This window comes from Cyprinodon tularosa, unplaced genomic scaffold (genome assembly GCF_016077235.1).
Source record: "Cyprinodon tularosa strain WSP-4 unplaced genomic scaffold, ASM1607723v1 ctg588, whole genome shotgun sequence".
In the NCBI taxonomy this organism is placed as follows: Eukaryota; Metazoa; Chordata; class Actinopteri; order Cyprinodontiformes; family Cyprinodontidae; genus Cyprinodon; species Cyprinodon tularosa.
This window is the reverse complement of record NW_024039327.1, coordinates 72,910-87,611: the sequence shown is the minus strand read 5'-3', so window position 1 is coordinate 87,611 and position 14,702 is coordinate 72,910. Positions and strand designations below refer to the sequence as shown.

The 14,702-nt window shown below is 36.1% G+C and overlaps 1 protein-coding gene across 2 annotated transcripts in view; it reads right to left on the bottom strand.

Annotated features, from left to right (window-relative positions):
- zak (sterile alpha motif and leucine zipper containing kinase AZK) overlaps positions 1-13,906 on the bottom strand; it is a 44,137-nt gene extending 30,231 nt beyond the window's left edge. For both annotated transcript variants that reach the window (XM_038306657.1, XM_038306658.1), the window contains exons 1-3: positions 13,770-13,906; positions 6,249-6,467; positions 1,984-2,071 (exon numbers count right to left, since the gene is read on the bottom strand). In XM_038306657.1, coding sequence (XP_038162585.1) covers positions 1,984-2,071; positions 6,249-6,407 — 247 coding nt within the window. In that variant the 5' untranslated portion in view covers positions 6,408-6,467; positions 13,770-13,906. The remainder of the gene's footprint in view (positions 1-1,983; positions 2,072-6,248; positions 6,468-13,769) is intronic.
- Between the last annotated feature and the right edge of the window lie 796 nt (positions 13,907-14,702).

Below are 14,702 nucleotides of genomic sequence, written 5' to 3'. Positions count from 1 at the left end.
CTTGGCCTTGTTACTTCCAGGATCTCTTTGTAAAGAACCAAGCTGAGCACTGTTAACTGATCCAAGCTCGGTCCGAACCTAACACGGATCGGCTTCAGAGTAGTGTAAATAGCATAAATGTCTACTTCCAGTTTTATTTAAGCTCTAACCTGCTGATTAACCTAAAATTTGCTTATTTAAACAAAGTTTTATGCTTTGAAAGATGTCTGATTATTCCCAACTTACAAAAAAAAACAAGCAACATATGATGCATTTAATATGGGAAGGTTCTAGCAGGTCACATTTGGTAAATGAAGAGAACAATCTGATTTATTAGTGTTTTGCAAAATATAAATATATGTTTTATATATATTATATTTGATTTTTCTTTTGGCTTTCTATTCAACACACAACCACTCATGTAATCTCAAGGTACTTCACAGACATTTCAATTAGATTATTAACTCTAGAGATGCCCTGATCCGATATGTGGATCAGATAGAAACCTCCAGCAGAAGCAGGCTCAGTATGAGCAGCTTTCTGCTGAGGTCATCTGGGTTCAAGGAAAAAGAAGACTTAGGACACAAGCACTGAACCCAGAGCTTTGTCCAGAAGAGAAACAGGACAGAACACAAAAAGAGAGACCAAACTCTATCATCTATAACGTTGATAGCACTTTAATTTATATGATTATTTTGGTTTTGATGAAAATATCATAGACATTCTCAGGATTATATATAAGAGCCCAGAAGCATCAGCTAAATAAATAGATCTTTATGAAATACTTTTATTCTGTATGGTGTTTTAAAGCAGGGAGATAGCCTCTCCTCATTGGTCTTTGCTTTATGTCTGGAACCTGTAGCAGAAACTATTCGACAAAATGAAAATATAAATGGAGTTTAGACAGATGAATGTGAATATAAATTGGCGCTCTAGGCAGTGTAATGTAATGATAACAATGACAAATGTTGAAAACTCTCTAGAAGATCTTATGAATGAAATTCAACGGTACAGCGATTATTCAGGGTATAAGCTAAATGTACATAAAACTGAAGCAATGTTTATGGGGAAACTAGAAAAGGAGGTAACGAGTAAATACAATCTTAAATGGGATTGTAAAAATCTAAAATACCTAGGGGTACAGATACCAAAAAATTCATGGGAAATTTACTGGATATAAATTATGCCAACTTAATAGAACAAGTCAGGGCGGACTTTAATAGATGGAAGATACTGATTCTCTCAATTTTTGAAAGATTAAAATCAATTAAGATGACAACTGTAGCTACATTTTTATTCCTATTTCAAAACTTACCAAGCTATATACCTCTCAGGTATTTTGAAAATTGGGACAGGTTGCTAAGACAATTTTTATGGGATGATAAAAAACACTGTGTTTAATTAAAAAATCTAAAACTACTGATATCAGGATGAGGACTGGCATTACCAGATCTGGATACATAATTCAAAGCCAAACAAGTTCCTCCATAATAACCTGGATAAGCAAGAGGTTTTAAAGAAATAATGGTTCATGAAAGATTTTGACTTGGGTAGATAACATAAAAAAGGAAAAGTTATTTTTGTTACGGTTTTTGTTGTTGTTGTTTTTTTCAGAAAATCCAACGTAAGAGTGCAGCCATTTATTTTCGGAGCATAATGAACACATGGCTAATCCCCTAAATTATACAACCTGGTTAAAAAAAAGGTACACAGCAGACTTATTACAGTAGGTCACGGTTTGGCCTACCGCAGGCTCAGAGTACAGCATTGCTAAATAGAGTAGGACTATTTGAAAAAAATGTATGATGTTAACAAAAAGGATGCATGAAACTGTAAACTTCCTGAATAATTTATTTACTTTTCATATTTGCTGTATGGAAACTAATGTGAGAAAAGATACAAATGCAGCTTTTGTTTTTATTGAGTTTTATTTTTGTAATTTTATGCCATTTGATTCCTCATAGGGCAGGAAAAGCATTAAAGGTTTACGATTTTCACACTCACCAGTGACAATTCCATAGTTTGGAGCTTCAACAATCGCACCATAAAACTGGATGATGTTGCGGTGACTGAGGACGCTGAGGATTTCCGCCTGAGCAACAGAAAAAAGGACAAATATGATTTATTTTTCTTGTTTTTTTTTTGTCTAAATAATGTGGAGTATAGACAAACTAACTTTAAGGAATCAAACAAGATAAAACATTGACAAAAAAATTCTCACACTAGTACATAAATGTTGATCTGGGGAATCTTACTGATCATACTTTGGTAGGTGGCACATCATAAAGAAGAGCGCAAAAGAATAAACTTTGTCTGCACTGGAATTAGCTGAAAACCAGAAAGGTCCCAAAGAGGTCATGGAAAAGTTTTTTCTTATTTGTAACGAGACGATAAGTCACTAATGCCTACAAAACCTTAGAAAAATGTAAACACCCAATATTCTTCATATTTAGTGCAGATTATGTAAAACATAGAAACATAAAAATTTACTTTATATTGAGACAATGCACGTTAGAAAGTTGGTAATTTGGTATATTCTACAAGCACAGTAGCTGCAATGGGTTATAAAAACCAACAGTTTTTATATTCTCAGTATTTAATGAACAGTCGATATCAGCATAACATGATTCTAACAGCACATCAAATAAACAGTCTACCTCAATATAATAGACGTCTTTGGACCAGCAGATTTAGAAGTCATGGGGTTATTAGTAGAGGCCACATTCGACCCTCTAGATGCCCCATCGTGTTAGTGTCATATCTACTTTGATGCCCAACAACAACTTTTAATTTAGTTTGCTCTCATGTTTTAAGGAAACTCAGAATGCAAAAGCAGCATTCTGGGTCACATGACTCCTTCAGTGACGTATCTGACCCTCTCAAGTTACAAAGGTGAGGTTTTGATGAGAGCAGCATGCACAGAGCATGAACAGCTACCACGTTCTCTACATTAACCTAAAACATACTTAAATATAATGAAATAACTACATTTCTAACTTGTAGCAAGTTAGCTTTGCTCCAGTAATACCTTGTAAATAAATACAAACTAGCAGAGACTTTTTACTTTGCGCTTTAATTTTGGAAACATTTTCCCCCAACTATTGCAATATTTGCCATCTGTTTAAAAGGAACATAAAGATATGTGGCTTTAGCGTCTAATACTAAAGCAAATATGGCCTATGATTTAAACCCGTCTGTCACATATTCTGTGAACTCCTCAAAAACAGTTGTATTAAAACAGCTATGGAAATATCAATTCAACAAGACAGTAACAAGTTATTTAATTCAACGTTGCACTATTCACACACTTTGTCTGCACTACTGAAGATTTCTTCATGTCTGCATGTTTTTTAATTGGAGTTGATTCACGGAACAGGACAACTTTACTAATAAACTCAACAAATAATGATCTGATTACTTGTGATCACTAGTAGATTGTAGAGCGATCAATAGTGAATTCAACTTCCAGCCCAAGATAGGCTAGTTATCAATATTTGTAAAAAAAAAAAAAAAAAAAGCACTGTGATATGCACTGTGTTATTGCAAACATAACTTACTCTTTGCTTGTGCAACAGCAGAATTGACGCAAATCCTATCTAAAGCTGGGGTTCATCTTATAAAACAATCATGCATAGGAATATATACAAAGGTTTAGATACTAAACATGGATTATGTTGAATTTTATTGTTTTTTTCACATCCCACTAGCAAAATAAAGCCACCAAATCCTCAGAATACTTAAAAAATGTTAAAACACTTTAAATGTTGAACAACTTCACATCAGCAATCGTTCTACTTTTACTGTCTAACGAGAGCAGCGAGAGCTGGGATAAGTCTCACCATACTTCCCTGAGTGCTGTCTCACAGGCACAGGCAGCTGCCTTATCCGTAAAGCTTTGCATGCAGTCAGAGCAAAGACAGCAGTTAGGATACCTGCTCAATATATAATGCATGCGTAAAGCTGCCAATGATCCCATCATGGGTTACAAAGATGGATATAAATATGTAGTAACAGTCTTCAATCTAGTCTTTTCTTTTCTCTGAAACTGTTGTACTGAAAAAATTACCACAAAGCTTGAATCACTTAATCATCTTATAGTACATGTGGCTTTATGGAATTGTATACAAATTCATACATTGTTTCTTAAAGTAGTGTTAACATAAGTTGCATTTCTAGGACATTTAAACAACAGTGTATATTATTATTGAGTTTTGTTTCATATAGTCCCATCTGGCCCACTACCCTGCTGTGTATTTTATGAAAAGACACTGTTGTTTTCTTTAACTATCATTAAATCAGGTACATCTTTGATGTTTTAGGTCAGTTAGGCTAACCAAAATAATCTTCAATATCTTAATATAAGGTTTCATACATTTGTGACATTCTATTAGGTGATTTCATAACATTTCAGTTAAAACTATTGGATGTTCATAATTTTAAGGACAGCTCAGACACACTGATTCCTTGTGTCGCATTAAGTGAAAACACAAAGAAATTGACCATAAGAATAGAACTGTGGGTTTCCAGACATTTGGTTCAAGCCTCAGATCCTTGTTTTTTTTTTTGCCTTTTTCGGGTGACTTTCCAGTCGTGCGAGAATTTTTTAATCGGGCCAACTTTCAGCCTGATCGTGCGTCATGTAGTTTACAGGGGGTAACGAGGGCTGACCAGTCTCTGACGACCACCTACTGCTCAGGATTTGTAAGGTCAGGAGAAAATCAAACATGTTTGATTTTCAGTTGACCGTCGTGGGCAAATCGCTCAGTGGGCATCTGCAAACAAGGATTCTTCTTCTTCTCAGATGAAAACGCAGAAGCATGATGGGGGTGCAAGTGAATTGTACTACTTTCTGTAAAATTTACAGGCCGTAGTAGCCACGTTAGCTCAGCCATGTCTTTGTCCAAATACATTGTCGCCTTTTCTTTTTAGGGCTTTCAGCACAAAGTTGCACAAATCTCCATGGCAACACGTTTCACTCTAGTGAGCTTCATATTCCTCTTCTACTGGTTTGGCTTCGGGATAGACGAGTCCGAGTAGCTCCATCTCACTGCAGAGCCAAGTCTGACATGGTTTTCAGACGTAGAGTGTGAGCAGGTAGATCGCATCAAAGCGTCGCTCTGAACATGCATTGTGAGCTGTGAACTCACACTGTACAATGTAACACTGCGGTTTTGTAGCTGAGCTGTAGCTGCGTGCAACGATTGAAAAAATAGCACAGCGCAAGCCCGGCTTAAGGTGATTCCTTAAAAGTATAGAGGATGAACTTTTATTTCCGGGTGGATCATCAAAATAAGTGGTCCTCTTAATTGTCAATCATTCAGGTCATATGTTTATTTAAGGCCGTCCTACCTGCTCGTACCGTTAGCTATCTTTTTCTGCACATGTGCACATTCAGGAGCATAATGGTGAGCTACGGATTCAGACAGTCGTTGAAGCTCACCTTTTTCACTGAGGTTCTTTGAAAATGGTCATGGAGAAAAAGTGTCTACGAAGTGTAAAAGAAGGGCAGATATATCCCTGAATGATCTGCGAGGAAAGCTCTCCTTGCAATACTTTCAGTAAAACCTTTTTAAGTAAGAAAAGATTACTTTTAAGTATTTTCGAATGTATTTTCCATCCTAAAGTGATAAAAGATAACATATATATAGATATATATCTATAGATATATAGATATATTGATATAAAGACCTATTCATGTCTCCTTTTTGCCCAGAAAAGCTTACGTCTGGCTGTTTCTTGAACGAACAGAAACCTGACAGAATGAGTTCATTTAATTGTTATCACAGTCTATAATTAAGGGAACAATTGGTTCAATGTGAAAGGATTACATTATCATTTTCACTGAACAATCATCTCTTTAGCAGCTGAGTGAAGCTGAATGGATATCTGTAATCTCTAAGAGTTTCATAAAAGAAACAATGGGCAATATTCAAACGTTGAAAAGGCCAACAAATGTAAAACAATTTCCAGTGAAAAGATTTCAAAGATAAATCTTTTCTTTTTTTTATTGTCCTCAAGACAACTAGTCTGTGCTTTCAAAGAGATCTCAAGAGCAGTTTTTGCAGTAATTGTGCCAAACACTTTCTTTCCTTTGGCAATAAATGTTTCTTCTTGCAGTACAATTTCTCAGAGTGGGCGAGCATAATGACCATGAGTGATGGGTAAAAAAAGTCACCACATCCAGCTAAATGGGGTAGTAATTAAAATGATTACCACACTGACAATTAAAAAGTATATGAAAGGGCCCCCAGGGCAATTACGTCTCCTACCTCGTTCTCAATCTTCAGCAGTTTCTTCACTGCAACCTCTTTGTCCTGGGAGATCCACCTGGCCCGGTACACACTCCCGAAGCTGCCACCGCCGCAGTTCTCATAGAAGAGGATGTCTTCGAACTTGATGTGTACGAAGGACACCCTGGGAGACGACATCTCATAATGAGGCTCAGCTCTGACTCCGCTTCGGGACAAGGGGATGAGCCCAACCTAATGCTATAAAAAATAAATCAATAAATCAGCTATGATCCAGCTAAAAATAAAAGGCTACTTCTCTGCTTGTATCAGGATGCTGGAGATGATTCAGCCACAGCCTGACTTTTCCTTTTGTGTTTGGGTCAAGTCAGACTACAAGCTGGGATTATGATTATAAACCAATGCAAAAGCAGGGAGGGATTCTCATATTCTCTTTATCTTTCCGAGCTGAGAATGAGCCATCTCTGCTCACGTTGAGGCCAAACATGATTTGTAAACCCATGTAGGGAGATGCCACAGTAGAATCCACACAGATTGATTTTCACCTCCCTTGTTTGTCTGAAACAGCATAAAAGCATCTTGTACCAAAAAAAAAAAAAAAAAAAAAAAAAAAAGAAATAGAAAAAATAATAATAATTCCATCATTACAGGAAATTGTAGCTCTGTTATTATTCCCGGGTTTCCCCATTTACAGCAGAGCAATTACAGCTCTTAAAAGGCTGTTACCTTGGTCTTCATTGGGATTACTATCCATCACAGTGGGAAATGTCTCCATTGTCGCAGAGGGGAGCCGCTGCTTTCTGCTGATTTACTTGTATTCATGCTATACTTAGCTTCAAAGCAATTTGCTCAGTAGCCCAGTTCCCTCCCCACACTCCGGTATTGTCTGACCACTCAAGAAACCAGGGTTACTGGGATATAGTGGCACTCCTCCGGTTATTGATGCCGATTTCTCACCTGACAGCAAACACTGCTTCATTGTGCAATCACATCTGACGGCCATATGGCAAATCCAGGAACAGCCCCCAGTATAAGCAAACAACAGTATAATAAAATTATATATTTATGGATATTAAAATATATGATTTAAAGATGAATTTTAATCAGAATTAAGCATACCTTTAAAGTTGCATCTAACTTTACTGGATGACTAATTTACAATATTGAATTTGAAAAGAAGGATATAAAAGAAAAAAAGAACCAGACAAATATGTCACCTGCAATCAAAGTGAAACTTATGGTTATGGTTTAACTTGAAATGCAATATTAACAGATATTTGTGTTTCATTTCTTTTGGCAGAAATCAAACACAGATTTAATATTTCTATTTCTGCCTGAGTTAGCCAACAATGTCAATATTTTTATATTTACTTTTTTAGTAAAATAAAACATGGATACATACTAAGGACGTCCCGATACAACTTTTTCATTTCTGATACCGATATTGCAGCTTTAAGAATCGGCCGATACTGATATTGACGTGATACGATATTAGCACAAATAATACCAGCTTTCATTGCTTAATTCGTGTAAAGTGAACCTCTGGGTAACAGAAACTTTTAACAGAAGCAGAGTATTTCTATCAGCATGAAAAATATTGGAGATTTTAGATAACGGCTGATAAAATCCAATATTAGCTTTTTGACTAATATCGAATCGGGATATTCCTAATACATACTGTTGATATTCCTATTTTAGTGCATCAAAAATATATATTTTAGATAATTTCACTAATGTGATACAATGAACACCAAAGCTTGTCCCCGTTTGTGCACTACACTTCATCAACAAGATTGATTTTAGTTTTTTAAAGCAAACCATTCATAAACCTTTTCTGCATTCCTAGATGTCTAAAAGACACAACTACGATCCAATTCATGGGACAGGTTTATTGATAAATTATAAAACTGAAATAAAAGAATTATGCCATACCTCATTAACTTCTTAACTGACCTCTTTTCACAGCTGAAAACATAATGTGCACCACATCAAAATATAATACATTATTTACAAGCTCACGGAAAAGGTGGTGTCTGACTTAATATTTTAGAGCTTTTCAAGCTCTGATTTACTGTTATGTGTGATAAAAACCATGTTTTCTATAATTGCAAATGAAAAAACAAAAGAGCAGCCTTTTTTTCCCTGAACGTTCATTTTTATCTAGGAGTAGAGGTGCATTTCTCAGTATAAGAGAGAGACAATAGGTTGTGTTATACAGATCTGCTCTTAAACACAATTGTAGTATTCTATTAATGATAAATAAAGACTGTCTTTAGGTTTGCATATTAGTAATTGATGCTGTTAGCTTTAGCATTCACTGTAAAGTTTCTCAGTTTGGTCAAACTCTTTCCCTATCTGTGACATTTCCAGCAGATAACCAACATCTCAAGCATTTCCCAGGAAATAGAGAATAGAACTAAAAAAAATTATAATCTTAAAGCAACAAGAAAATACATTTTCCTTTTCTACCTTCAAACTGTTTTGTGTTTTTATTCACTTTATTTCATAAGTTACTTTTTGACCTGTTGAAAAAATAAACAGAATTTAAAAGCGCTGTATTACAACTAGTGTTGCACCGATACCGATACCGATACCAGTATCGGCGGTATATTCAACTATTGTGACCCATTCCAGGACGGCAATAAAAAGTTCTACTGGATTCACTTTGTACTTTTGACAAAGCCATGATGGCAATTATTTTACATCCAAGTAGTATGGAGTTCTTCATATATACACACATCAATTTCAAACAGATGGTATCGTTATGGTATCGGTATCGGCCAATACTGCACAGCCAGGTATCGGGGCAAAAACATAGCATCGGCGCAACACTAATTACACTAGGATCATACCAGAATACATTCCTATTCTAATTTATTAAATTATATTTTTGTATGTTAAAATGACCTTTTTGGCTTGTAGCATGTTTTTGAAAGACATTTATCCTATCAAAATAAATTGAAGTCAAACTATTTTTTTATCACTCTGATGATGAAACTAGATCTGTCTTCTCTCAATAACTTCCTCACCGAAGAGTGATCCTAGCACAACTACATTCATTACTTGATCTAGGGTCCATTCATGGCCAATCAGGGCTCTTTAAGCTCAACATTGAATGACTCTGGTCACTATTATTAGTGTAAATTTAATGCTTTTTATTTATTCATATCTGGTGGTTGTGTCTGTGCTGCACAAACATTTAAATCTCACTCAAAGTTATTATTGTTAGCTAAAACTAACAAAACACTGAACACTAGAATAAAAAAAAAACACTGGGTGGGAGTGGTCTAGTGGTCAGGGCATACAGCTTGGAATCCTAAGGTTCTGAGTTGAAGCCCCACTCCCACAGATTGCCACTCTGGGTCTCTGAGCACGACCCTTAACTCCACACTGCTCACCATCCACTGCAGATGGGTTAAAAGCAGAGATACATTTCTCCAGTGTGAGATCAATAAAGTTCAATAATTGTTTATTAAATATAAAAAATAGTTTGCAAGAAAAAAACTAACTAAAATAGTAATAAGAGTTTACAAAACTAATTAAAACTAATCTACTTAGTAATTGTTTTTGTATTTATCATAATGTATTAATATGTTTTTTTTTTTTTGCTTTTTTGCTTGATTGCATTATGACACCAGATGGCAGGTATGACAGTCAGGTCATTTATGTCGCTGGGGTGGTCTGTGCTTAGGGATTTCTGTAATTTTTCTTTTTTTTTTTTGTCCTGCCCCTTGTATGTAAATTGTGTTATATAATAGACCAAAAGCACAACCACAACCAAAACAGAAACGAATACAAACTAAGCATTTTCAAAAAATGCAAACATTGACTGGATAATAAATACTAAACTAGAATGGAAAAATCGGAAGTCAAAACTAAATGAAAATAAAAACTGACATTTCAACATTTCAAAACTATTTAAACCTTAATCTCATAATCTTGAAAAATCACTCACATTTCTTTGTAGATCATTGCTGATTGTACCAAAGATGTGTATCTCTAACTTGTCTCCAACATTTATTATTTGCCTTTTCTGATGAGTCATGAAAAGTCAATGAACAGATGTTTAAGCGATATGTTTAAAATACTGTCAATATAATAGTTGATTTGCTGATAAATCATATTAGAAGCACATTAGTCAATTAACAGAAGTGGGGCCCTGCCACTCATCATGAAGCCCTAGATCATCTCAGGGGCGGAGCTAGATGGGGGGCCAGGGGTGGCCATGGCCACCCCATTGGCCACTTCTACCATTTTTTCCCTTCTAATACAGATGGTGGCAGCAGTAATACTCTCATATATTACTTACTATTTTTTTATGAATTCATAATTTCTTGACAACAAAAACACCGTGGTTAATTATGCACATCAACAGTACTAACATTAAAGATGATAAGTACAGAAATCTTGCTCTTTTCAGATCTAGATTTTGTGTTTTATGGGGTAAAGAGAAAATGATGTGTATCTGCATTCATCTAGGAGTCTTCAGTGAAATCATAGATAAATAAATATTTTAATAAAAATGTAATAAATAATCAATTTATGTAGATATTAGTATTTGTAAATATCAATTTTATGCAGAATGATTACTGATAAAAGTAGGGAAGTAATGACAACGGATGTTTGCCCCAGAACTCAAACATGAAAGTATTTTATCCACTATACCTTTTATCTAGAAAGCATGGATGTTTAAATATATGTGTCTGTTTTAGGCTTGTCCCGATCCGATCCACGTATCGGATCGGACGCCGATATTGGCAAAAAAATGCGTATCGGCAAAGCATGTAAAAATGCCGATCCAGACTAAAAAAAAAAATCTGGTCCGATCCATTCCACTATTTTGCACCAGTGTTCCCCGAATCCGGTCCGCATTTTCCAGAACACCTTCAACACACCCACAGGTCTTTTTGGGTCTGTCTCCCGGCTTAACCATTAAAACAGGTGAATTGGAAGATAGCGGGGAAAATGTCAACCGTGTGGGATTATTTTATCCTTCACGACGTGTAGATGGAGACTAGGTGTGGAGGAGATTGGGGAGTATAAGGCATTTTTGTGTAATAGTTCACTATTATTTGCACTGATTTTTTTTTAAGCAGTGTCTTTTTTCAAGAGTAGAGTCCTGATTCTAAGTTAATAGAATATTTTCCATATTCTGTTTTGCATTTTTATTAAAACTTACAGTAATACTTGCACCTTTAACTGTTTACGGTTTTACTGTTCACTGTGCAATTTCATAATTTTGTCCAGTTTGTGTTTATCTCTTAATAAACAGGTAAGTTTGTTGTTACCAATCATTGTGTTTTATTCAATCTCACCTAATTCAGCTGGCTAGATGTTATCAAGAGTACTAAAACCCTTTTCAACATGAGTCTTACAACTAAGGCTAAATACTTTAACTTAAACTTAAATACAGGTGCTGGTCATAAAATTAGAATATCATGAAAAAGTAGATTGATTTCAGTAATTCCATTTAAAAAGTGAAACTTGTATATTATATTCATACATTACATACAAACTCATATATTTCAGATGTTTATTTTGTTTAATTTTGATGATTACAAATGACAACAAATGAAAATCTCAAATTCATCATATCAGAAAATTAGAATATTACTGAAGACCAATAAAAACAAAGGATTTATAGAAATGTTGGCCAACTGAAAAGTATGAACATGAAAAGTATGAGCATGTACAGCACTCAGTATTTAGTTGGGCCTCCTTTGGCCTGTATTACTGCAGCAATGCGGCGTGGCATGGAGTCGATCAGTCTGTGGCACTGCTCAGGTGTTATGATAGCCCAGGTTGCTCTAATAGTGGCTTTTAGCTCTTCTGAATTGTTGGGTCTGGTGTATTGCATCTTCTTCTTCACAATACCCCATAGATTTTCTATGGGGTTAAGGTCAGGAGAGTTTGCTGGCCAATTAAGAACAGGGATACCATGGTCCTTCAACCAGGTACTGGTAGCTTTGGCACTGTGTGCAGGTGCCAAGTCCTGTTGGAAAATGAAATCTGCATCTCCAAAAAGTTGGTCAGCTGCAGGAAGCATGAAGTGCTCTAAAACTTCCTGGTATGTGGCTGCGTTGACCCTGGACCTCAGAAAACACAATGGACCAACACCAGCAGATGACATGGCACCCCAAACCATCACTGACTGTGGAAACTTTACACTGGACTTCAAGCAACGTGGATGAAGTGCCTCTCTTCTTTTCCTCCAGACTCTGGGACCTTGGAAATGCAAAATTTACTTTCATCAGAGAACATGACTTTGGACCACTCACCAGCAGTCCAGTCCTGTTTCTCTTTAGCCCAGGCAAGACGCTTCTGACGCTGTCTGTGGTTCAAGAGTGGCTTGACACAAGGAATGCGACAGCAGAAACCCATGTCTTTCATACGTCTGTGTGTGGTGGTTCTTGAAGCACTCACTCCAGCTGCAGTCCACTCTTTGTGAATCTCCCCCACATTTTTGAATGGGTTTTGTTTCACAATCCTCTCCAGGGTGCGGTTATCTCTCTTGCTTGTACACTTTTTTCGACCACATCTTTTCCTTCCCTTCGCCTCTCTATTAATGTGCTTGGACACTGAGCTCTGTGAACAGCCAGCCTCTTTAGCGATGACCTTTTGTGTCTTGCCCTCCTTGTGCAAGGTGTCGATGGTCGTCTTTTGGACAACTGTCAAGTCAGCAGTCTTCCCCATGATTGTGTAGCCTATAGAACTAGACTGAAAGACCATTTAAAGGCTTTTGCAGGTGGTTTGAGTTAATTAGCTGATTAGAGTGTGGCACCAGGGGCCATCAATTTTGAACCTTTTCACAATATTCTAATTTTCTGATATGATGAATTTGAGATTTTCATTTGTTGTCATTTGTAATCATCAAAATTAAACAAAATAAACATCTGAAATATATGAGTTTATATGTAATGTATGAATATAATATACAAGTTTCACTTTTTAAATGGAATTACTGAAATCAATCTACTTTTTCATGATATTCTAATTTTATGACCAGCACCTGTACATGTTCGGATAGGCTGGTATCGGCCAGTATCGGTATCGGATCGGAAGTCCAAAAACAATATCGGTATCGGATCAGAAGTGCAAAAACCTGGATCGGGACATCTCTAGTCTGTTTGTTAGCAAACGCTGTAGGAAAGTATAGTTAGTCTTATCTTTCGCTTGACACTATCAGCCACCCCTCAGTGTAAATTGGTTGATGCCTGGCCACCCTTATAAACATTTTCGGGCTACGCCTCTGGATAATCTTGGACTGGCTCTGGTCAAAGAACAGGTAAGAGCTGTGATCAGACCTGAAGAAAGACAGATGGTCTCCAGAATAACTACTGATTGTGATAAATACATACATGCTTCTAACAACACGGAAGTCCCTGTTACTCTATCACGCCCTGATCTCCTGAAACCGCATACCACCACACTTGTCCGTCTCCAGAAACCCGTCCAGGCTGACTTTGCTACAGTATGTTTCCCCGCTGTAGAGGGGGAGAAAGGGGCAATCAGAGGAGGACAGCAGTTATTAGCTCTACATACCGACATTAGTTAGATGTGAGGCGCTGCAGCAGCAGCTCGGTGGTCCTGGACGAGCCGGCCAGCAAAAAAAGTTTATAGAAGAAAACTCCAAGTTGTAGGGAAATCACGTGGGACGCTCTTTCATTTCTGATTTTTTTTTTTTTTTTTTTTTTTTTTCTTGCTTGTTGCGCAACCCGGGCAGAGAGAGCGATTACTGCGGACTGAACAGCCCATTTTCCAGAGAGCAAAGCCATGACATCAGCTCCCTCTGCAGGAGAACCATGGGATAACCTTCCACCTTCTCCATCTGTTAACAGCTGTATAGTAAATTTAGTAGTGGTCAAAGATTATACTCAAGGATACGGAAGAGGATTAGGGCCAGTGAAAAAATAAAAAAAGTTAATTGATTTTTAAATAATATTTCAGTTTAATATGGGAAAAAGTCAGAATTCTGACTTTAATCTCAGGATTCTGACTTTAAACTCAGAATTCTAACTTTTTTCTCAGAAGTCTAACTTTAATCTCAGGATTGTTACTTTAATCTAAGAATTCTGAATTTTTTCTTAGTATTCTGACTTTAATCTCAGAATACTGACTTTTTTCACAGAATTCTGACTTTAATTTCAGAATTGTGGATCTTAATGTAGATAGGCACCATGAAAGAAGAGATGTGGGAGCACTTAACTTCACTGACAAAGAAGTGAGTTGTTTGAGAGGGCCAGTGACACATTGGTGGAAAATGTCAAAGAACATTATTTGTATTTTCAATCACTTAAATTTATGAAGAAGAAAAATGGTATAAAATTATACAATTTTGTAAATAACTGTAAACTGAATGTAAACCCCTAGCTATTATTATTTTATGTTTATTTTATCTATTAATTTGTTTATTTCATTTATTTATTTATTTTTCTTTACCTTCTATGTCTCGTCTTTCTTAAAGTTATACTTTCA